The sequence below is a fragment of the Phocoena sinus genome, chromosome 15 (genome assembly GCF_008692025.1).
Source record: "Phocoena sinus isolate mPhoSin1 chromosome 15, mPhoSin1.pri, whole genome shotgun sequence".
In the NCBI taxonomy this organism is placed as follows: Eukaryota; Metazoa; Chordata; class Mammalia; order Artiodactyla; family Phocoenidae; genus Phocoena; species Phocoena sinus.
Genome location: NC_045777.1, coordinates 14,034,065 through 14,059,605, shown reverse-complemented (window position 1 = coordinate 14,059,605; position 25,541 = coordinate 14,034,065). Strand labels below are relative to the sequence as shown.

Sequence of the window (25,541 nt, the reverse complement as noted above, 5' to 3'; positions counted from 1 at the left end):
ATTTAGTCAATAAATGTTGTGTACTGACTGCCCCACCAACCAGCCGTTTCCTCCATCTCCCTCCCTCTCCTCGGGCCTCCCTATTCCCTGACACACAACAATATGAAATTAGGCCAATTAATAACCCTACAATGGCCTCACAGTATTCAAGTGAATAACAAAGAGTCGTGCATATCTCACTTTAAATAAGAAAAAATGGAAAATGATTAAGCTTAGTGAGGAAGGCATGTCAAAATCCAAGACAGGCTGGAAGCCGGTCCTCTGGCGCCAAACAGTAGCCAAGCTGTGAATACAGAGGAAAAAGTTTTGAAGGACATTAAAAAGTGCTACTGCAGTGAACACATGAATGGTAAGAAAGTGAAACAGCCTTATTGCTGATAAGGAGAAAGTTTTAGTGGCCTGAATAGAAGATCAAAGCAGCCACAACATTCCCTTAAGCCAAAGACTAATCCATAAATTCCATATATATGTGTTAGCAAAATGTCATGAAGAACCTAGGGATAAGACAGGAATAGAGGCGCAGACCTACTGGAGAACGGACTTGAGGATATGGGGAGGGGGAAGGGTGAGTTTTGACAGGGCGAGAGAGAGTCATGGACATATACACACTAACAAACGTAGTAAGGTAGATAGCTAGGGGCAAGCAGCCGCAAGGCACAGGGATATTAGCTCGGGGCTTTGGGACAGCCTGGAGGGGTGGGATGGGGAGAGTGGGAGGGAGGGAGACGCAAGAGGGAAGACACATGGAAGCATATGTATATGTATAGCTGATTCACTTTGTTATAAAGCAGAAACTAACACACTATTGTAAAGCAATTATACCCCAATAAAGATGTTAAAAAAAAAAAAAAAAAAAAAAGACTAATCCAGCACAAGGCCCTAACTCTCGTCAGTTCTCTGAAGGCTGAGAGAGGTGAGGAAGCTATAGAAGAAAAGTTTAAAGCTAGCAGAGGTGGGTTCATGAGGTTTAAGGAAGGAAGCCAGCTTCATGACGTAAACGTGCAAGGTGAAGCAGCAAGTGCTGATGTAGAAGCTGCAGCAAGTTACCCAGAAGATCTAGCTGAGATAAGTCATAAAGGTGGCTACACTAGACAACAGATTATCAATGTAGATGGAGCCTTTGATTCGAAAATGCCATTTAGCAGAAAATTTTCTGTGGCTGGCGACAGAAGAGGAAGTCAGAGAGATGGAAGTCATGGAAAGGACTTGATGGAACATTACTGATTGGAAGATGGAGGGGGTGAGAAGGAATGAGGTGGAATCCAGGAGCCAAAAATGGTCCCCAGCTGACAGCCAGCAAGGATGAAGGGATTTCAAATCTGCAGATACAGGAACTGGATTTTTCCAAGAATCTCAATGAGCCTGGAAATGGATGCTTCCCCAGAGCTCCCACATAAGAGCCCAGTTTGCCCAAAACTTTGATTTCAGCCTTGTGAGACTCTAAGCATGGAGCCCAGTTGAGCCCACCCAGACTTCTGACCTACAGGATTGTGAGTGAAAAAATGAGTTTTGTTTTCAGCCACTAAGTTTGTGGCAGTTCGTTCTGCAACTGTGGAATATGAATTCAAGGCACATTCAAAACAGCCTGGAGGGGGGGCTTCCCTGGTGGCGCGGTGGCTGAGAGTCCGCCTGCCGATGCAGGGGACGCGGGTTCGTGCCCCGGTCCGGGAGGATCCCACATGCCGCGGAGCGGCTGGGCCCGTGAGCCATGGCCGCTGGGCCTGCGCGTCCGGAGCCTGTGCTGTGCGGCGGGAGAGGCCACAGCAGTGAGAGGCCTGCGTACCGCAAAAAAAAAAAAAAAAACAGCCTGGAGGGAAATGTGGAAGGCACACACCTATCCTTGTAGAGATATTTTAATGTTCACAAGATGCTATGTATCAGGTTTAAGAACCCATTCCCTTTTCCATATGATCACATTTACTACTACTCTTTCCTAACTTCCAACCCTCTTTTTGATTCTATTAAGAACTCCTCTCCTACTTAGCTCTGTCTCCTGGCCTGATCCACCAATCTCAATTTCCATCAACCCTCTGGTGAGATTTGTAGCTCACTAGGATCTGGTCCTATCCTTTCTCCTCCCTTTTTTGACCCTACCCATCCATCTGTCTCGCTTGTTTATTTTTTTGTTTTGTTTTTTTCTGTGCCATAGCTCTGTTGAATAAAAGGGAATGCTGAGTTAATTTTGTCCCTTTTCCGTAGGTTTCATTCCCTTTAGAAATAATTAATCTTGTACTCTGACAGTATATACAAAACAACTGTGGATATTTAAAGAAAAATGCAATGAAGCCTGGTACGTACTACTTTTACAAACAAGGAAGAACTTTTTAGTTTAAAATAAATGTCTCAGTGATAGATATGTACAGTTAAATGTCTCAGTGATAGATATGTACAGTTAAGATATTCAATAAGAAAATATTCCAAATACTTCAGAATTTTCAAATAGGTATTTAGGATGCTCCGTGAAACACACATCCTTATCATTCTTTATGTCTGTGCTATTTATTTCCATTGTTTATTTTTAAGTGACGCAGATATCATACTTTGAAAATGTTTCTGAGTAGGAAAGAAATTGTAATTAAAATAAAACAAAGGAAACACTAATTTACCACATACCTGGAAAAAAAAAATGCCATTTAGAACTTTCATAGCTAGAGAGGAGAAGTCAATGCCTGGCTTTAAAGCTTCAAAGGACAGTCTGACTCTCTTGTTAGGGGCTAATGCAGCTGCTGACTTTAAGTTGAAGCCAGTGTTCATTTACTATCCTGAAAAGCCTAGGGCCCTTAAGAATTATGCTAAATCTACTCTGCCTGTGCTCTATAAATGGAACAACAAAGCCTGAATGAGAACACATCCATTTACAGCATGGTTTACTGAATATTTTAAGCCCACTGTTGAGACCTAGCTCTCAGAAAAAAAGATCCCTTTCAAGATATTACTGCTCATTGGTCATGCACCTGGTCACCCCAGAGCTAAGATGGAGACGTACAATGAGACGAATGTTGTTTTTATGCCTGCTAACACAGCGTCCACTCTGTAGCCCATGGATCAGGAGTCATTTCAACTCTCAAATCTTATTATTCAGGAACACATTTTGTAAGGCTGTTGTTGGTTTAGATAGTGATTCCTCTGATGGATCTGGGCAAAGTGAATTGAAAACCTTCAGGAAAGCATTCACCAGTCTAGATGGTGATTCATGGGAAGAGGTCAAAATGTCAACATTAATAGCAGTTTGGAAGAAGTTGATTCCAACACTAATGGATGACTTTGAGAAGTTCAAGACTTCAGTGAAGGAAATGAAGTAACTGCAGATGTGGCAGAAATAGCAAGAGAACCAGAATTCGAAGTGGGGTCCTTGAAGACGGGACTAAATTTCTGCAAACTCATGATAAAACTGGATGAGGAGTTGCTTCTTATGGATGAGCAAACAAAGTGGTTTCTTGAGATGGAATCTGTTCCTGGTGAAGATGCTGTGAAGATTACAGAAATGACAACAAAGGATTTAGAATATTACACAAATTCAGTTGCTAATTTACAGTATAGTGTAAACATAACTGTTACATGCACTAGGAAACCAGAAAATCCTTGTGACTTGCTTCATTGCAATATTTGATTTATTGTGGTGGTCTGGAACTGAACCCATAATATCTCTGAGGCATGCCTGTATCTGTGTTTCAATAAAACTTCATCTACAAAAACAGGTAGCAGATCACCTTCGGCCCATGGGCCAGAGTTAGCTGACCCCAGGTGTAGAGTATTATTTTTTGCATGTTTGTGAAATGAATGAATGAATGCCCAGTGCATCTCTGGCTGACAACCTCTTTGAAATGCACATGCTCCCTTCTGTACTCCCATGAGCTGAAGACAGTGGAACCTGTAGGTAGTTCTTGAGCATCTTTGGAGGCCTTGTTCTCTTTGCTATAAAGATATTCATGAGAAATGCTTAGAGGGCAGGAGAGCTGATGCCACCAGCCTGTCCTCAGACCAGACCATCACCAGATTTCCTTTGAACTGAATCTCTTAGAGCAGTGCTTCTCACCTGGAGGTAAAAGACCAGTTTTGGGCTTTTTGCTTTTTAATTTCTAATTCATCATGGACTGACTCTTTGGTAAAATGCAACAAAAATAATTACTAGAAAAAATGAAATTAAAAAAAAACTCATACAAAATAGAAGCCTAGAGATATGACCTTAGATGCCATAGCAATTTCAAGTTGCTATGAAAGTTTCTAAATACTTACTTCTCAATTTCTGTGCTTTCTCATCATGAGCTGGTGACTGGTTCATGGACCAAATATGGGCAACCCTGATTTACAGAACTAAGCCTTTTGTGTGCCTCTACCATATTCTCTCCCCTTTCTCATGGGTTAGAATTTTATGATCCATCCACTTCAGCAAACAGAAGGAGAGGTGAAATTTTTTCATTTGTTTTCTTCCATATTCATTCATTCATTCGACAGATATTTATTGAGCACCTGCTGCGCGCCTGGCACTGAGCCAGGTGTGGGGATGCCACAGTGGACAAGCCCAGCCCAGCCCCCACCCTCCTGGAGCTCTCAGCCTAAGGAAAGAACAGATGTTAAGCCCATGAACTGTGATGAGAGCCATAGAAAAAACTGGGTGCTCTGGAGGGAGTAATCAGGGGGCTGACTCAGGTCATGGAAGACCTTTCTGGGGGAGCAACATTTAAGCTGAGAAATCAAGGATGAGAAGGCATTAGCCCGATAAAGAAGGGGGTGGAGGGAAGTGCATTCCAGGGCAGAGAGAAGAGCATGTGCAAAGGCCCTGAGTCTAAAGACATATTCTTGCAGTTTTGTCTGTGTCTAGTTAAAAATGAAAAATGGATGTACCCTCTGACTTAGCAATTCCTCTTCTTGTATCCATCCTAGACAAACATTCTAATGTTGTCCATTCTATCTTGGATTGTGATAGAAAAAAAAAAATTGGAGTCGACCTAGAATCCATCATCAGGAGACTGGCTGAATGAGCAGTGATATTCCTTACTTTGAATTTCCATTCAGACACTAAAATGAGTGAAGTGACTGAGAACACGGCTTGAGCAGAGGGAGGAGGGAGCCTGGAGAAGGCAGAGGTCAGAGGGGTGAGCAGAGCCCACGTAGGAACACGTCACCCAAGGAGTTTAGATTTGACTCTAGTTGCACCAGGAGACAGACTGTACTGAATACACCGTTAACCATCCCTGGCAGATGAAGCAAAAGAAGGTGCCGTATAAATATAGCTTGTTGCTGTCGTCACTATCATCACTGAAATTGAGCACCATCTAGTGCAGAAAATCCTTTCACACCCATTATTGAGAGCTATCAAGAGAAGGAAAAGAAAACCTAGACTTCAGAGTTACCTGCTGATTACAAGAAGCTGATCGGGTGACCTGGCTTTCTGAACCTCAGTCTCCACATCTTTAAAATAGGGAAAGTAATATTGCCTGTCTCATGGGATTGTTGTGAAGATGAAAGAGGTGTGTGTTTCTAAGTACCTCACCCAAAGCTTTATATGTTCATTCTTTCCCCTTCTTTTCATCTGCCAACAATCCTGCCAGTGGGGGTCAGCATCTTATTTCATAAGGGAGGGGACTTCCTGGCTGGGGTTGAAGGAGAAACTGTCCAGGTCACCAAGTAATGAAGCAAACCATCCCGGACGCCAGCAAAGACCACTTGACTCAAAATCCATCATTTTTACCTCGCTAAGCATTCTCTTTATTTATGGGGGTGAATGGGTGAGAAGGAGGGAAACCATAGCTACAAAACCATCCCCAGAACTAGCAGAGTTCTTTTTTAAAAATTCAAATTTAAATAGTATTGAAATACTATCGTACACCTATAAGACAAAGGTAAGCAAAGTTGATTATATTTTCAATAAAAATACAATGTATGGGCTACTGGCGGGTCAGCCTCCTCCCTCAATACAATTCCTTCTCCAGCCAGTGGCTCATGGAATTGGTGCCCATGCCCTGGGGAAGCATGTCAGAGTTTGGCTGAAACAGAAGGCAGATTTATAACTGTGGCCTTTGGATAAGCAGGTCCACCCATGAGAAGAGCGGGGAGTGTGTCTTAGGGTGAAGGGGCATCATCTTTACAGAGGAGAGATGGTTCATGTAATACCTTCACCCCAAATCCTGATGTACTTTTAAGCCATACATGGAGCTAGTCCTTGGAGTAAGGGGTTGTAAACTCACTACCCTCAGGGCCAGGCAGGAAGCCTGAAGCTGACTGCATGTGCAAAACATGAGACGCTCTTAGCCTGCCTTTCCCTTTCGCACTTTTGAACGTGTCCTAGGACGAAAAAACACCAAAAAAACTGCAATGAAAAAATAGTACCTTAAAACTAGCCTCCATGTCTCAGAGACAATATGGGCTCCATGGTGACCTGGGAAACACACAAATCGGGAGCTACGGGGGCAGCCTGTCATCACACGCGAACACAGGGATGAGGTTTCTAGGTCATCCTGTTGCTCAAGAGAAGCCATAAGTCTAGATTTTTTGGAGAAATCTCCTGATTTTTAAACGAAAACAACCAATTTCAGATTTTCCTTTAAAATACGCAGGCCAAGCAAGACACGTGTGTAGGCTAACTTCAGCTCGCAAACCACCAGTTTGCAACCAGTCTGGAAGCTGATAAAACCACGTGCTGTCTTGACGCAGTAGCTCTTCTGCGGGGGACAAGGAAGCATCCTAATTATGTGTGCCTGGTGCTTCTCTCTCCTCCTTCCAAGGCATCAAGACAGAAGACAGCTTGAACCATTCCCCTGGCCAGAGTGGATTCCTCAGCTATGGCTCCAGCTTCAGCACCGCCCCCACTGGACAGAGCCCGTACACCTACCAGATGCACGGTGAGTGTGGCGCTGCGGCCCCTCCCTGCCGTCTCTAAGGCGCTGCCTGAGCTGGGTGTCCAGTCGTTCATTCGTTTATTTAGCAGTTTTACTGAGAACCTACTGTGTGCCAGGATCTATCTCAAGTACTAGAGTTGCAGTGGTGGACAGAGGAGATACGACTTCTGCCCTCATGGCAATTACAGGGCAGGAGGGAGAGACTGACAGTCAACAAGGCAGCAAATAAGAGGTGTTGAATGTGATGAAGCAAATAAAAGTGGTTGGTGTTCAGATAGAGAGTGACGAATAGTTGAGGGGTCAGGAGAGGTGGGAGAGGTACCTTTAGATAGAGTCATCGGGGAAGGCTCTTTGAAGACGTAACATTGGACAGAGACCCAAAGTATGAGGCAGAACCAGCCATGTGCAGACCTATGGGAAGAGCATTCCAGGCAGAGGGAACAGCCCTTGCAAAAGCTGTATGGAGGGAAGTGTCTTAATGTGTTCGAGGCACAGAATAGGAGCCAGTGGGGCGGAAGCAGGGTCAGGGGCATGTGAGAGGAGAGAGCCTTGGGGAGAGAGCAGGGCCGAATCATGCAGGGCCTTGAGGACTGAGGGAAGGTGTTGGCTTTGATTTTAACTGTGATGGGACAGGCAAGTCCATTGTAGGCTCAGAGAAATGCCTGGTGTTGGGAATACTGGACAGTAGGTAAAGGAGCTATTATTCCAGGCAGGAAGTTCTGGGCTCTGCATCCCCACTGGGTAGCCTTAGAAAGGGAGGAAACTCCAGTGTGTGACTCCCACCCTGCATACCCTAAGAAACCGGCCTGCTGGATTCTCCTGTGCCCACCTGCACTCTGTTACCCTCCAAAGGCCCCTTCTCTTCTCTGGTGCCCCATGGGGAGCATGTTGGAGCTGATGCATGGAGCAGAGGGCTGGTGGCAGTAATTTGGGGGATCCTCACCCTGGTATTTTTTTTTCTTCATGAAAGCTGGTAAAAATGACCACCAACAGTCTGAAAAGTACTATGCAAAACCGAAAGAGCAATGACGAGGAGGCGGGCTAATGCGCGATGCTACTTTTCTTTAAAAAAAAAAATTGCAGGCGTTGCTGCTTCGTCTTTTTAATTAAGGAAACAATTTAAATGGATGTCAAGGGCAGCCTTTCAGGAAAAAGCATTGTGAAGAGACAGCAAGTGATCTTAGGGGTACGTAAAAGAAAGGGGGTGATGAGCATTAACGCCCAGACCTTGGAATAGCTTCCATGTAAAGATCTGCAACGGAGTTTGTTGATGACACCATCAGCTAACATTGACCAAGGACTCACCACGTGCCACAAGAGGTGGCTAATCATCTCATACAACCTTCACGACACTCCAAAGTGTTGGTTCTGGCATAATTCCCACTTTATAGGAGGAGAAACGGCGTCAGAGAGGGAGGGAATGCCTGACCTGCCCAGCGTCGGGGCAAGGAGCTTAGATCTTATTGCAAGTGCAGTGGGAAACAGGTTGCATCAAGTCTCTTGGGGGCCTGGTGAATTCCCAAGCCAATGCTCACTCAAAGCCTGCTTTTCGCCATGGTACCTCCTGCCTCCTCTGCTTCGGCTGTCATCTCTGTCTCCCTGGGCGGTCTTTCTGAGTCCCACTGAAGGGAATAAGCTGCTGTGACCCCTCCTCAAATGGAGAGTGAATTATGACACAATCCTGATCATAAAGGCTTGTGAAGACAGTGAACTTGAACTTGCATTTGGGTCCATCTCAACCAGTTTTTTTCAGCTCTTTTTATAGAAATGGAACTGACTGCCTCAGGGCTTCTAAGGAGACAGACAGTGATCAATTAAGTAAATGGATCCTTACAGATTGTGCTAAATCGTGTGAAGGACCAAAGCAGGGTGGTGTGATGGGCCGTGATGAAAGGAGTGGTGATGGGCGCTACCCAGGCGGTTAGGGAGACCTGAGTGAGGGAAAGAAGCCAGCCTGTGAGTAGCTGGAGACTGGACAGCCCAGGCAGAGGGACCAGCAAGGGCAAATGCCCGGAGGCAGGAAAAGGCTCACAGTGTTGAAAGAGTCCAAAGGAGTCTCATGAATCTGGGTGTAGTGAGTAGGGGAGATGAGGCTGGAAAGTGAAGCAGTAGGCCTCCCTGGACTGGGTCATAGAGAATATGTTATTTCTCCTCTGGTCCTTACAGCAGCCATAGGAGGTGGGCCGCATCAGCTCTGCTTTACACATGATGAACGCGAGGCTCAGAGAGGGAAAGTGACTTACCCAAGGATCCCAGGGCCAATAAGTGTTGAGAGCTGGGATTCAGAGTAGAATTCCAGAGGCTATGCTGTGTCCTCCAAGTGCTATTTCCTGTACTCCTTCAGGACTCCAGATACCGCCCTAGCTCTGTGTATACACCATTCCCCTGGATCTTCCCGGTAGCCCTGTGACGTAGGTTCTGTAATTATCCCCATCTTACAGGTGGAAAAGCTGAGGCACAACGTGGTAAAGTAGCTTGCCCAAGGTCACATGGCTGTGGCAATGGGATTTGAAGCCAGGTGGTTCCACTCCAGAGCCCAGGCACGTAATCCCAACACCACCCTGCCCTCCACACTCTCATAGATCCATCTAGAAGATGATCCTCTGTGGATGAGCCCTGGCCTAGACCCCACAACCCGCCTCCATCCCCATCAGCCCCTCACAAATGGAAAAACATCTGCTGCTCTGTTCCCACCCTACCACGGGAATAGTCCAGGTTATTTTCTTATCGTCTTCATGGCCCAAATGCCAGCTGGACTTTGTCCCAATTAACTGCCTTCAGTCTAATGCTAATGGCCATAAACTGCTCTTGAGACAGCCCAGGCGTTTTGCAAGCCTGACATATTCCTCCTTAAGTATTTTTTTTTCAAACACAAACATATAGAAGGCTCACACACCATGCCCATGTGCTTCCTATTAACTTTTTTTTTTCAAGTTGTTCCAGAGGAGAAATAAACTCTCCAACTACTCTCTGCATTTCAGGATGGAAGACATTGGTTGAGCTTAGTTTTTTGGACAAAGAAGGGAATGAAGAAGGAGATTGAGACTGAATTTTAGGCCTGAAAGTATCGACTTGGCGTAAAACTGGTCCACGTTCAGAAGCCGAGCTGAGTCCTTTTCCTTTCTAAGAATTAAAATCATCATTTTATAGAAGCAAGAAGAACCTGAGTAGAGAGAGACCACTCCATCGTTTACAGATGCGTAAACTGAGGCATGGCGGCAGAGTGGCTTGTGTAGGGTCCCAGATCAAGCATTAAGTAAGCTGGGATACCTCTCCCTAGGTCCTCTACCTGATCTCAGAAACTTCCAAACATTTCAGCAGAGCCATCTTGCCCTCTCCCCCTGCCACAAGGCCGTGGTTGGAGATCTGTATCTGCTTAGATAGCATTGCCCCCCACCTAATGTGCAGGAAACGTAGGAGAGAGAAGTTCGTGGCACTCCTTTAGCTTTTTCATGGTTGTTTATTTTCTTTTTTTAAGTTCACCCGGAGTTTTTTGTAGCTGAAGTGTATTTCTTATGGGTTTGATTTTTGTTGTTGTTCCATTTTGGCTTCTCCTGCGAAAACACTGCTGTTCACGGAAGTGACCACAAAGATTAAAAAGAGAAGAAAACATCTTGAGAGTGTGGTGTAAGAACTTGCTGATGCCCCAGAGGGGTTAAGAGCCCTGGACCCGGTTGCAGTTAGGCTGTGTCCCAAGGCATGACCTGGGTGAGGCGCTTGGCTTCTCCAGGCCTCGCTCTCCTCACCTGTGGAACTAGCATCATAGCAAGAGAGATGACCCCGTGGGGCTGTTGGAGGACTAGATGGAACGGCCATGGGCACATCCCCATCAAGGCTGGGTGTACTTTTTATTATTTCTTGCATTGCTTCTGTAACATGAGAGTTAAAAGCAGTAACTCTGAAGTCGGGCTGAGTTCACTTCTCAGTTGTGCAATCCATGTACCAGCTTGTGACTTTGAGCTGAGTTACTTCCTAGTACCTCGGTTTCTTCCCCTGTAAAATGGGGATACGAGTAGTACCTACGCGTGGGGTGCCGTGATAATTAAATGAGTTAATGTGTGTGGAATATTTCGAACAGCACTGGCACAAACTAAGTGCTCTACAAATGGAAAATGTTATTTTTATCCTAGTTTCAGATTTGAGGGTCTTATGTTTTTCCCAACTTCACTTCTCTTTCCTGAACTCTTAGTTTCAGGAAATAATTTTGGTAAGAGAAAAGAGGAATACCAATTTGAGGCTGTTGAGCCACCCACATCAGCATCAACTCCCCTTCTGGTGAAATCTGCATTAAAGGGGGGCCTTAAAAACAGTGGAAGCGCCTTTTTCTATGGAAATTACTTTTGTATTTACCAAAGGCAGGGGTTGTTAATACTGACCTCGGAACCCAACGTGAGCCATTTAGGAGCAACATGGAAACGTGTGATTCGAGGATGTGTAGGAAAACCAAAGGTCCAGTGGAAGGGTCTAAGCTAATGGTCTCAGCCCAAGACCTCTGAGGTCAGTTTGTGCTGGACTTGTGAAATCTAGCACCATTTCTGGTACCAGCAAGCTGTGCGACTTTGGACAAGTCACTGAACTTTCACGATCTGTGTTTCACAGCTCTAGCGCTCACACTCACTGAAAAATAAAGAGGTTGGGGAAGGTCATTGTCAAGTACATCAAACACATTTGGTAAATGGTGTGTAGCATGAAGTTAGATGTCTTCACTCCAGGACTTTTCAGAGCCTTTGCAGACTGATGCACCTTGTGACTCTCCAAGAGAATTCAGTAGTCAGTTTTCCCAGGTAGACTTGAACAGGGACCCTCTGCCCACACTAACGTTCTCTGCTCACTGGGAAGCCCTGGATGTAATGACCATGAGACCCGTTCCTGTGTTAAAATTCTTTGACTCTGTAATTTTTTTGATGATGAACATGCATGTATTCCTTTTTTTTCCTGTATTTTAGTTAATTTATTTTTTGATGAGATTCATTCCCATACCATAAAATTCATCCTTTTAAAGTGTAAAATTCAATGATTTTACTGTATTCACCAAGTTGTGCAACCATCACCACTATCTTAATCCCACGACCTTTTCATCACCCCCCAAAGAAACTCCATGCCCATTAGCCATCATTCCCTAGTTCCCTTCCTGCCAATGTATTTCCTTTTGTAATAAGAAAATAAAGGTACATTTAAAGTTACTCCTTTATATTAATTTTTGAGCAGGTTATGCATTTATCTATTTTAAACATCTACAGAAATTTCTATGCCACCCTCATCCAACAGCCATTCAGCTTCTAAATCCCCAATACTTAACCACTGTGCTAGGCTCTCGCGAAGCCATCCAGAATTTCCTTCTGCAAATATAAGCAATCATGAACACAGTCTATTATATTGCATAGTTCTGTGACAAGAACTAACTCATATGTGATTCATAAACAAGGAAATGATGTCAGTATAACTCCAAAGGTATCTTGGTTCATTTGTTTTAAGATTTTCTCCTTATCACTGGTTTTAAGCAATTTCATTTTCATGGGTCTTGGTGTAGAGTCTTCGTGATTCTAGTGCTTTGTGTTCATTGAGCTTCTTAGATCTGAGAGTTTATAGTTTTTATCCAATTTAGAAAATTTTTGGCCATTATTCAAATATCTCTCCCCCCCATGTCTTCAAGTTCACTAATCTTTTCTTCTGCAGTATCTGATCTGCTTGTTAATTACTCTCCAGTCATTTTTTTTCATCTTATACATAGTTTTCATCTCTAGAAGTTTGGTTTGGGTCTTTTTTTTTTTTTTTTTTACCTTCCATGTCTCTACTTAACATGTCCAATGTCTCCTCTGGCTCCCTGAACAGACAGAATACAGTACTGTTTTAATGTGCTTGTGTACTAATTCTGTCATCTGTGTCATTTTGAGGTTTCCATTGATTTTTCTCCTCATTATAAGTTATATTTTCCTGCTTCTTTGCATGTTCGATAAGTTTTGATTGGATGTCAGACCTGTGAATTTTGCCTTGTTGGGTGCTGGATAGCTTTGTATTCCTGTGAATATTCTTGAGCTTTGCTCCGAGATGCAGTTGTTACATAGAAGTAGATTGGGTCTTTCAAGTCTTGCTTTAAGCTTCGTTCAGGGGAAGGAGAGCAGCATCTGGTCTAGAGCTGTCTCTGCCTAGCAGATTTTCCCAGCACTGAGGCACACCTTTCTGAGTATTCCTCCCGATGCCCCATGAATTATGAGGTTCTCCAGTCGGGCCGGTGGGAACAGGAACTGTTCCCAATTCTGTTATGAGCTCTGAGGATTTTTCCTTCTGATCTTACCAAGTGGTTCTCTCCTGACCTTGACTGATTTCTTCACGGGCATGTGCTAGTCAGTTCTCAAGTGAACTGTCACAGGGAACTCTCTGCAAATCTTCAGCGCACTCTCTCTGTGCAGCCCTCTCTTTTCTGGTACCCTGCTCTGCGAATTCTGACCACCTTGGCCTCTCTGGACTTGCAGCTCCATCTCCTCAATTCAGAGAGATCAGTGGGTACCACCTGGGTCCTCCTCCTTGGAAGCTCTCTACAGTGGGACGGTCTTACAGTCACCACTTGTTTCCTCTCTCTCAAGGATCATTGTCTTTCATATCTGATGCCCAATGTCTTGGCAATCTAGTTTTTAAACTATTTCCTGTTGGAGGGTAAATCCAGTCCCTGGGACTCAGTCTTGGCCAGAACTGGAGGTACTGCTGCATTGATTCATTGGCATTTTTTCCCAGCACATATGGTAACAGCAGCTGAATGCAAAATACGTAGCACAGGTAAAGGCAACAAGCCTTGTAGGAATACAGTTCAGTCTCGGGTGACCCGTATTTTTCCTCTGACCTCAATTTGGCCATGTGCTCTGTTTTTGAAGAACTTACGTTGCAGCTTCCCCCAATCTTTGTGCATTTTGCCCTTGTTTCCATAGTTCAACACCTCTGTCATCTGTATACCCCCTTCCATCAAGATACGTTCACCTCCTTTTTAAGGGGAAGTCCTGTATTTAATGTGACACTTCTCTGTATAGTACTTATTTACGTCTTTATTTTTTCACTGTGCTGTTATTTTTATTGGGATTATTATTGCTTTTGTTAATGCTGTGATTACTAAGTTGCATTGCTTTTGAGCAATCTGCCTCAACCCTGTTTCTTCCCACAGGCCCCATTGTTTTAGTGCACAATTTTGCACAACGTATGGCCTCTCAGATTATAGCAAAAACACTTGTATATATTTTTGTTTTCATAGCTAACATACTATACACACTGTCTGCGCTTCGCTTTCTTCAGTTAGCTATATACCTTGGGGAACTTTCTAAGTCAGTCTATAGAAAGTGATTCCTCATTCTTTCCACGGATGCCTATTATTCCGTTGAATGGTGTGCTGTAAATGATTTAACCAGTTCCTTATTGGGTGTTTCCAGTCTTTTGCAATTACCACCAATATGGCGATGAATATCCGTATATGTATATCATTTTGGTTTTCTGCAAGTATATCTGATGGGCAGGTTCCCAAAAGTGGAATTCAGGGTCAAGGAGAAAGTCCCTATTTAAATGTGGTAGATATCTCCAAGTTACCCTCCGTAGGTATCCTAGCAATTTAAACTCCCGCCAGCAGTGTCTGAGAGTACATGTTTTGCCACCCCAGTGTAATCTAACATTGGAGTTTTTGCCAATCTTATGCACAAGAAAAACAGTATCTCAGCGTGCTACTAATTTCTAGGTGTGTCGTACAAGGTTGAGCATCTTTTCAGATCTTTGACCACTTTGTGTTTCCTTTTCTGTGAACTAGGCGATTAGACTTGAAAAACTGTACCAAAGAAGAGTGGTAAGGTACTAAGCATACCTGTATTGAAACATAAAGCTTCAATAATCAAAATAGTGTGGTTCAGGTATTTGAATAGACTGATTGACTAGTAGAGGAGGACGTACAGTCCAGAATGAGGCAAAACATGTCAGGAAGTTCAGCACATGGGGCAGATGGCGCCTTAAGTCAGTGGTAAAAGACAGAGTATTCAGTGAATGGTACTGGAACAACTGGTTAGCCATCGGGGGGGGAAAAAAATCCATTCCTATTACTATATACCAGAAAAAAAATCCAAATGGATCAACAGTTTAAACATCAAAAGTAAAACTATAAAAGTACTAGAACAAGAATGAACAAAATTTTTATAACCTTGAAATGCAAAAGGCTTCTGTAACCATGACTCAGAAATCCAGACGTCATCCATGAAAAGGCTGACAGGTTTGACTCTGGGTGTTTGTTTTGTTTTTGTCTTTGTTTTGGTGTGGCAGAGAACACTGGAAGAAACGTCAGAGCAGCAAAAACAAACAAACAAAACAAATCAAATGGCACCCTGGAATGAAATGTCTACTGTCTCAAATCAGAAACAAATGGTTACTCTTTTTCAAGTGATTCTACAGTTCTGTGAATTAAACTCCTCCCCGATGTGATTCTTGTAAATAAAAGAGAAGTGAGCTAGGCATACTGTTACAGGGAGTGGTAAGGGCTGTGGCAGTTGGAGGGTACACACCCATCAGACTTGGTGGGGGGTTGGGGGGTGTTATTTCAGCTTTAGCTCATTGCTACTACACTAGAATGGGACCCCAGAGAGGCCAGATCTTTCCATTTTTCCAGGTAATCCTCAAAACTATATTTTAATGTAAAAATCTCATTCTTTTTCAATATTGACAATGGATTTAAACACTCTCTTTAAAATACCTTATGAAGCAGACAGACATGTATCAGGCTGCTCTTTATGCCTCTATCTTGTAATCTGGTTCCATATTTTCTTAATTGAACCACAGATTGTGAGACCAGGAATGGAAGGAGAAAATTCCAAGCCAAGTGATGACTTGGGGAGCTGGAAAGATCACTATTTTTGGTCCCCACCTCTGATTTATTTCACCAGTGAGGCACGCCCCAGAAGATTTGAATGGTGGGTGTGGTTATAGCTGAGTTGGAACCCGGTGTGTGAAGTCAGGTATTTCCCTGTTTCTTCTGGGCAGCAGCGACCTTCAGGCTGTCCTGGCTCAGCTAGTTTTGAGCAGGCTAAGTCTGCCTGGTCTCACTGTGTCGGTCAAGACAGGAGCCAGGCTTGGCATCCCTTGGGTTCCTGGACTGAGGTCAGGTTTCCTGGTGTGAATCAGCAACTCTTCTGCGCACGATGACGTGGGTGAGGTTTTCTGATACCTGTTAGCGCTCCTGTACCATGCAGTGCCTCCACCCTGCTGGTTACCTTCTCGCCACCTTCACGTGTGTTGGTGGGTTTGCTGCCTCCCACTTGAGCTGAAGTCTGCTGGATTTAGGACATATCGAGGTTAAATGGATGGTCTCTTCCTCTGGTCATAGAACAAGTTTGATTTGGTCACCCACATCTCCAAAAACCGCTGGAGGTGACCGATGAAAACAGCTGGAGAGATTGAGAGTTAGTTTGGGGATCAGGAAGGCTTTTTATAAACAACAGTGCACTAAGGCAGCGCTGGCCTACAGACCTTTCTGTGATGATGGAAACGTTCTTTATCTGTGTTGTCCAATATGGTAGCTGCTAGCCACATGTGGCTGTTGAGCATTGAAATGTGGCTGATGCAACTGAGGAGGTGAAGTTTCAATTTTGTTTGATTTTTAATTAATTATAATGTAAACATAAATGTGGCTGGTGGCTGCCATGTTGGGCAGTGCAATTCTAAGGGGTGATTAAAAACTAACTCGTAACCTGGTTACTGCTGGAGTTGGGTGAGGGTAGCTAGTAGTGGGGAGGGGAGGGGAGGGGACGGGAGGGCTGCTCAGGAAGGCCCTGTGTGACCACTGAGAGAACTTTGGCTTCTGCTCTGAGTACCGATGCTGAAAACTCAGTCTCTGTGCACCGGCACCGAATGGAATCTCTGAGACAAAGTTCGGGTGAAGTAGAAAAGAATAGCTTTTTTGCTTTGCCAGGCAAAGGGGAACACAGCGGGCTCCTGCCCTCAGGAACTGTGTGTCCCAACCTGGGAGGATTTGGTGAGGAGTTTTATAGCAATGGTTTAAGGGTGGGGTTGCCGATAAGATTAGGGTGTGTGTAGGGCCTGCACTCCTTTAATCTGGTCTCATGAGCTTCTCTGGTTCCTTTTAATCTGGCCTCGGGTGGTCTTCTCTGGAATGAAGAGCACTGACATCTTCCATTTATTGAGGTTTTAGTTCTATAAAGAGCTCGAAAGATACTGTTATGTGTGTTCCTTGAGGTGGGACCAGGAACCTGCCCCAAGGCTGCGCTACTGTTTCTGGGCTGCTCCTCCCTTGTCTCTGCATCCCCTCCCTTCCCTGATTAGCAACTGTTTGAATCTGCCCTTTGGGACTCAGGAAAGGTCACAGAGGCTGGAGTCTGTCCCCTACAAACAAGGAATGGGGGACACAGAAAGGCTTTTGTGCCCAGGAGCCCCACGGAGTCCTGCTCAGTTTCACTATCAGACATGGGGAGCAGTGGAGGGTTTTGAGCAGGGGAGTGACAAGGTACATCTTAGTTTTAACAAGCTCTCTCCGGCCACCACGTAGAGAATATACTGCAAGGGCAAGAATGAAGCAGGAGACCAGTGTGGAAGTGTGACTGCAGTAGTTCAGGTGAGAGATGATGGAGGCTTGACTTGCAGGTCGAGGTGGAGGTGGGGAGAAGTGGTCAGATTCTGGGTATATTTTGAGTATGGAATTGCTGATGGATTGATTGTGGGGTGTGGACGGGAGGTATTTGGACCGTTAGGGAGAGGAAGCTCCTGGTCTGTCTCTCTCTGGAGCCCAGGGAAGGAGCTTCATTTTCAAGCCCAGTTTCCCTCGGAAGGTAGTTGAGGTCTTTGAGTGGAGAGCAGCCTGGACACCAGGGCTGTTTACATCCACGTTTCTAACCCCATCAGACCCAGTGCCCCCTTTTTATAACAAATGTCCTAGAAGGCCCCTTCACTCTCTTGAAATTTAATGTGTACATAATTTAACCTACTTACATGTATCTTTTTAAGTCAAGCAGAATGCCCTTACTGTAAAATAAAGAAAGTAATTTGTAAACTGTATTTTTGAACATGTAATTGCCCAGGCATGACCCCACTAGAGGACATAATGAAATAGTCAGACAGACCCATGTGAAGACTCACAAGATCATGGCTGACAAGCTGGGCTACACGGCCAGCCCAGACATCGCCAGCAGTGTGGCCGTCGGCAACGTGAAGTTCAGAACAGTAGACAAGCCTTGGAAAAATCCAAACCAAAGGACAGCGATCCCTCTACTGACAGTGGTGGCATCCTTGGGAAATGGCCCTGAAGCAGTGACAGCCTTCAGGGACATGTTCCCCCAGAGGTCATAGGGATGGACTCATAGAACAAATTAAGATGCTCAGATAACATGGTTTATTAAATCGACTTAAACTGAAAAACAAGGGAAGAGGGCTTCCCTGGTGGCGCAGTGGTTGAGAGTCTGCCTGCCGATGCAGGGGACACGGGTTCGTGCCCCGGTCTGGGAAGATCCCACATGCCGCGGAGCGGCTGGGTCCGTGAGCCATGGCCGCTGAGCCTGCGTGTCTGGAGCCTGTGCTCCGCAACGGGAGAGGCCACAGCAGTGAGAGGCCTGCGTACCGCCAAAAAAAAAAAAAAAAAAAAAAAAAAAAAACAAGGGAAGAGAGATGGAGTTGACCCATTTAGGACAGGGTACATGGAGGTGGAAGGGCCACACGGCCTGGGTCCTGGGTTCTGTGTACGTCCTGTCTCTCTCTCTCAGCCCCATCAGCCTTCCTGATGATGGTGTGTGTGGTCAGTGGGACTGGAATTCAAGCTGAACGAGGGGCTCATCAGGTGAAAGTTACCTGGAGAGTCAGCCCACCCTGCTGTACGGGAGACGGGCAATCTGCCTGGTTCCACTGTAGCTCTCTGGGTACCCTCATGGGCAGCCGTGACTTTCAGCTATATCTCTAGGGCAGAGGGTGCTTGGGGCCAGAGTGGCACAGACTGGTTGTCATCAGCGGGTGGCCAATTTGGGGTTGACGTAACTGTCGGTGTAGAGATGGCAGAAACGGGTTCCTCCTACTGTTTAAGGTTGACCTCCTCCTTTCACTCCTTTCTATATAAGTAACACTTATGTCTCTTCCATCCTTTTTATCACATGTTCCGTTCATTCTATTTTTAATGCGTCATACAAGGTTACTAACTTTCTTTTCCTCTGTTCTTAACACATCTTTAGAATTTTGCCCGTATCTCACAAGCTACTTGCCTAAGTTTATATAATGCTTCTTTTGTTTCATCCATCCTATCTCTTTTTTTCTTGGGAGGGGGGAAATGAATTTTTTTTTCTTTGTTGAAGTATAGTTGATTTACAGTGTTGTGCTAATTTCTGCCGTACAGCAAAGTGACTCAGTTATACTTTTATCTTCGGTAGTGGTTTTTGTTTTTTTTTTGGTGGGGTGGTGCGTGCCATGAGGCATACGGGATCTTAGTTCCCCGGCCAGGGATCAAACCCGTGACCCCCCACAGTGGACGCTCTGAGTCCTAACCACTGGATTGCCAGGGAATTCCCTACATTCTTTTTTTGTTTTTTTTTTATCTATATTGGAGTATAATTGCTTTACAATGGTGTGTTAGTTTCTGCTTTATAACAAAGTGAATCAGTTATACATATACATATGTTCCCATATCTCTTCCCTCTTGCGTCTCCCTCCCTCCCACCCTCCCTATCCCACCCCTCCAGGCGGTCACAAAGCACTGAGCTGATCTCCCTGTGCTATGCGCCTACATTCTTTTTTATATTCTCTTCCATTCTGGTTTATCCCAGGAGATTGGATATAGTTCCCTGTGCTATACAGTAGGACCTTGTTGTTTATCCATTCTAAATGTAATAGTTTGCATCTACCAACCCCAAACGCCCAGTCCATCCCTCTCCCTTCCCCGCTCCCCCTTGGCAACCACAAGTCTGTTCTCTGTGTCTGTGAGTCTGTTTCTGTTTTGTAGATAGGTTCATTTGTGTCATATTTTAGATTCCACATATAAGTGATGTCATGTGGTGTTTGTCTTTCTCTTTCTGACTCACTTCACTTAACATGATAGTAATCTCTAGCAGCATCCATGTTGCTGCAAATGGTATTATTTCGTTCTTTTTTATGGCTGAGTAGTATTCCATTGAATAAATGTACCACATCTTCTTTATCCATTCATCTGTTAATGGACACTTAGGTTGTTTCCATGTCTTGGCTATTGTGAATAGTACTGCTGTGAACGTAAGGGTGCGTGTATCTTTTTGAATTACATTTTTGTCTGGGTATATGCCCAGGAGTGGGATTGCTGGATCACGTGGTAATTCTATTTTTAGTTTTCTGAGGAACCTCCATACTATTTTCCACAGTGGCTGCACCAACTTACACTCCTGCCAACAGTGTAGGAGGGCTCCCTTTTCTCCACACCCTCTCCAGTATTTGTTATTTGTAGACTTTTTATTGATGACCATTCTGGCCAGTGTGAGGTGATACCTCATTGTAGTTTTGATTTGCATTTCTCTAATAATTAGTGATGTGGAGCATCTTTTCATGTGCCTATTGGCCATCTGTATGTCTTCTTTGGAGAAATGTCTATTTAGGTCTTCTGCCCATTTTCCAATTGCATCCCATATCTTTTTCTTGTTTTCTACATAGCATAATTGAATATTGTCAAACAGTCGATTAAGAATAATCGAACACATTATAGTAGCATTACTGCAAAGTTTAGTGAATGTTAAAACGCAGGGGGAAGAAAGTCCTTTGTATTTACAGGTAAAATGAACTGATGTGCTAAGACAGGGGTTAGCAAACTTTTTTAGTTAAAGGGCCAGGTAGTACCTATTTTAGACTTTTCAGGCCATAGATCTCTCTCCCAATTACTTGTAACTCTGCCATTATAGCTTGAAAGCAGCCATACATGATATGTAAATAAGTGGGCAAGCCTGTTTTCCAATAAAATCTTACATTTAAAAACAGGTGGTGAGCTGGATTTGGCCCTGGGACTGTAGTTAGCCAACCCCTGTGTTGTAGGATCAGATCATTAAAGCCAGGTCTTCATCTATGTGACTGTCTGGTCAGATATTCAAAAGTCAGGCAGGACCTGGAAAATCCTTCATTTTTCTGCACTAGTCCATGAATTTCAGAATATCTAGCACTCCTGTCTCCTACCTACTAAATGCTACTGTGTCCCCGCAATTTCCAAGCACCCCTACTGGTACCACAGTGCCCTTGACAACCACTGGTTTACACAGTGGCAAGTACAGGCAGTGGGGAGAGGTGGCTATATGTGCAGGAAAGACCATCTGTCATTCACTCAACACACATTCATGAGCACCAGCCCTGCTTCAGGCAGCGTGCTAGGTGCCAGCCAGCGTACAGCCCTGAGCTAACAGTCGAGTCCTGCCTTTATGGAAGTTCTATACCAAGGAGAGGATACACTCTGCTCTAGCTGCCTTAACAAAATATCATAGACCGGGTGGCTTAAACAACAGAAATGTATTTGCTCACAGTTCTAGAAGAGCGGGGAGTCCCAGACTGAGGCGCTGATAGATTGTTTCTGGCGAGAGGTCTCTTCCTGGCTTGAAGATGGCGACCTTCTCGCTGTGTCCTCACGTGACCTCTCCTCGCGTGCCTGAGAGGAGAGATCTCTGGTGTCTCTGTTCTTTTAAGGACAAGTTCCATTGGATTAGAGCCCCACCCTTATGTCCTCATTTAACCTTAACTACCTCCCGAAAGGTCCCATCTCCCAACATTGTGTTTGGGGCTTCAACATACGAATGAGGGTAGGGGTGAGGGGTGTCACAATTCAGTCCGTGAGAGACAGTGAGCAAGGTAATGTGCAAATGACAAGATCATGTCGCCAGTGATGAGTGCTCTGGAGGAAATAAACAGGAAGATTTATCGGAGAGAAACTGGGGAAGAAGGGTCTAATTTGGGGGGTGGGCACAGCGGGTCTCTGAGGAGGTGACAGTAGAGCTGGTACCTGGAAATTAAGAAAGGTGTTCATGGGTCATGAGTGTCCCAGACAGACGGGAGGCCCAGTGGCTGGAGTGCAGGAGGCTAGAGGATAAGGTCGGAAGTGGGTGAGGCCAAATCTTGCAGAGCCTTGTGGCCACGTGGAGGTGTTTGGGTTTCATCTTGAGAGGACCAGGCAGCCGTCAGGGGGTTTTAAACAGGGAGGGGGATCTGGTTTGCATATTAGAAAGACCAGTCGGCTACTGTGGGGTGAGTGGACTATAGGGGGCTCATGAAAGATGCATGGAGACCAGGAGGAAGGTCTCTCCGGCCACCACCCCACCCCAGGTTCTCCCCTCCCTCAGGGTCTTTAGGGCAGGCACATTGGAGCCCATATTCACAGAACTTGCCTGTAACAACACCTACCAGGTCCCAGAGACTCTGTTCAGAACATTCTAGAATTGAAACAAGAGGGAAGGGGGCAGGGCACAACCTTTAGAAGAATGACATAGCCATAGGACATGACGAAAACTGGTTAGAACCAACTAGGTCCAAGATGGTGGAAGATTTGACTTCCAGTAGACCTTGAGCCTTATTATACACTCATTGTAATATATTAGCATGCTAAATGACATACCCACCAGTGCCATGACAGTTCCGAGGCTAACCATAAAAGGCCAAAAAGTGGGCGGTGGCCCAATTCCTGGAAATCCCCACCCCTTCCCCAAAATAGTTGGAATAATCCTTCCACTCATTAGCCTATGAAATTACCCAGCCCATAAAAACTAATCACCCCATATTTCAGGGCCTTTCACCTTCGGAGGTGGCCCACACTCTGTGGAGTGTGTTTCTCTCTAAATAAATCCACTTCTTACCTGTCACTTTGTCTCTCACTGAATTCTTTCTGCGATGAGACATCAAGAACCTGAGATTCATTAAGTCCTGAGACCAGATGCGTGATCTCAATTTGAAAAGATCATGGGGGGCTTCCCCGGTGGCTCAGTGGTTAAGAATCCGCCTGCCAGTGCAGGGGACACGGGTTCGAGCCCTGGCCCGGGAAGATCCCTCATGCCGCGGAGCAGCTAAGCCCATGCACCACAACTACTGGAGCCTGCGCTCTAGAGCCCGCGAGCCACAACTACTGAAGCCCGCATGCCTAGAGAAGAGAAGCAACAAGAGAAGCCACCGCAGTGAGAAGCCCGTGCACCGCAGTGAAGAGCAGCCCCCGCTCGCCACAACTAGAGAAAGCCCGTGCGCAGCAACGAAGACCCAACGCAGCCAAAAATAAATTAAAAGAAAAAAGTTTTAAAAGACCATGGGTTCAAGTCCCAATTGCATGGTTTCAGCATCATCCCAACTTATCCTTTCACTCCTGAAGGAACAGAGACCCAGAGAAGGGCTTTGACATGTCCCTCTGGTGTCATTTGTTTTCATTTTTAGTTCTGAGATGTCAGTGAAACTGGAATTGAGCCCACACCAAGGTCGGTGTCTGCAAAATCTGTTGAAAATGTGGCAGAATAAATCTCTCTGATAATTGTGGTCAAGGGGTAGGAGGTGAGGGGAGTAAGAAAAGGAAAACAAAAACGAACCGAAAAGCAAAAAACTACAGACACACAAAATGGAGAGTTATTCAAGGTACAAGTCCCTGCCATGGCAACTCCTCAGAGATAAAAGAAGGGAGCAGTCTGCTCCCAGCCCGGGGCAGTGGGCCTTCTGCTGGGGATTGAAATGGGTAGTTAAGGGGTGGGCAGCAAGGGAAGGGAGGACACAGCCTTAGGCAGGGAGCCATTGATTAGGGGAGAGACACAGTTAGACAGATACTGCAAATCCATCTTCACTCAGAAGCCGAAGGCAGGACGGAGCCAGGCTATGGATACATAATTTGTACCCTTAGAGCAAATCAGATCCTTTCTGCTCCTAAAAGTTCAGTTAGTAAAGGGGGACCAGAGCCCATATCCCACCCTGGATACCTGTGCCTCTCGCCCTGATCTGAGGAAGCTTGCAGAGAATTTCTCTGATTCTCTCAGCAGAAGTTTCTCTCTTTCAGCATCATTTCCTAGTCAATAGTTTCCACGTGCCCCAGGCAGGCAGCATCGTCCTCCAGACCCTAATCCACCTGCCTTTTTATACTGCTTTGTAATTTTTCATGTATTTATTTTAAATCGCATAATAACACTAGTGTTGTATATTCTGGAACTTCTCTGTGCTTGCGTGTGTGTGTGTGTATGTGTGCGCGTGCAAGCGTGTGTGTGCATGTTTCTCCTCCCACAACTGGAAAATTCCCTTTTTTAAAAAACGTACCTTGCTGTTCATCTTGTTTTATAAACTGCCTTTTATATTTTTCACTAAATAACATGTTTTGAAGGTCTTTCAAAGTCAGTTCAAATATACCCAGATTATTCTATTTTCTGGCCTCCAACTGCTCCATGAGGAAAACCAAGCACCTGGGTTGGAATCCCAGCATCACCACTTACTGGCTGTGTGACTGCAGGCAAATACCATCTCTGAGACTTGGTTTTCTCATCTGTGAAATGGGGTCTAGGAGTAGCTGATCTGTTGTGGATCTGGAGGCCAGGTAGTCGTGCATGCGGCTTAGGACAGCGCCTGGAAGAGTCAGGGCACTTCATTAGTGTCGGCTATTATTATTCATATGGATAAATCATGGTATTTAGCCATTGCTCTTTGGACAGGCAATTAGATCATCTCACTGTTTTTACCTCCTCTGAAGCTCGCAGTCTCTGTACCTTTTCTGCCCCAGAGTATGGGTTGTTCCCCTGGAGAATTAGTGGCCAGGCTGGAACTTTGGTGGTTGGGCATATCTGCTGCCCCTGCTACTTTGTACTGGTGATCCCCATCTCTGTGCGTGTCTTTGTCTCCCTTTGGGTCAACCAGGGCCCCCTTCCAAGCTCTTCAGCAAACCTCTCCAGGTCTCACCAAACCTTGCATCTCTGCCACTCCAGCCCTAAATTGTGGTCTCCAAAAAGCGGCTACCCGAATGATTGTGCGACCCCCAAACCATAGCCCAGGGCCATCCCAGCTGCTGCTGCATTTGGGCCCCAATCAGCTGCCTGACCTTTAAATTCTCCAGGCTTCTCTGAATGATCTCATTATAGACCCCTGGGGCCAAAATAGGGTTGTGGCTAAAAGGATGCCCAGGAGGACTCCACCTTGGGGGAGGGAGTGGGACTTGTGACCTCGGAGGCCCAGATTCTTAGGGTTTGTTGTTGCTGAGGCTTTAACCTCTCTCATGGCAAGTGACCTGCCATGGGGTCATTCACCATGTGGACATCTGAAATTGCACATTGGAATGGCTGGCCAGTTGCCCTGGCCAGGAAAGTTGGGGCAGGTTATTAAAAGGGACAGGTGGGGACTTGCCTGGTGGCGCAGTGGTTAAGGCTCCGAGCTCCCAATGCAGGCAGCCCTGGGTTCAATCCCTGGTCAGGGAACTAGATCCCACATGCGTGCTGCAACTAAGAGTTCGCACTGCCACAGCTAAGGAGCCGGTGTGCCGCAACTAAGGAGCCCACTTGCCTCAACTAAGACCTGGTGCAACCAAATACATAAATAAATAAAAATTAAAAAAATAAAATAGAAGGGATAGGTGGAGTCATCTTTCAGTGTTGGCCCAGCGTGGGACAATGTCAGGGATAACATACCCTTCTCTCTGGGACTCACCTTTCCCACCTGTAAAATGAGAGAGTTGGACTAGGAATCAGTGGCTTTCAACCTTCTGTGATCATAGTCAACACTAAAAAAGACATTCTTCATCACAGC

General features: G+C 45.3%; 1 protein-coding gene across 2 annotated transcripts in view; it reads left to right on the top strand.

Moving 5' to 3' along the window:
• The window catches only part of EYA2 (EYA transcriptional coactivator and phosphatase 2), a 256,403-nt gene that overhangs the window by 102,164 nt on the left and 128,698 nt on the right, over positions 1 to 25,541 (top strand). For both annotated transcript variants that reach the window (XM_032606781.1, XM_032606780.1), the window contains exon 5: positions 6,726 to 6,842. In XM_032606781.1, the coding sequence (XP_032462672.1) occupies positions 6,726 to 6,842 (117 nt within the window). The remainder of the gene's footprint in view (positions 1 to 6,725; positions 6,843 to 25,541) is intronic.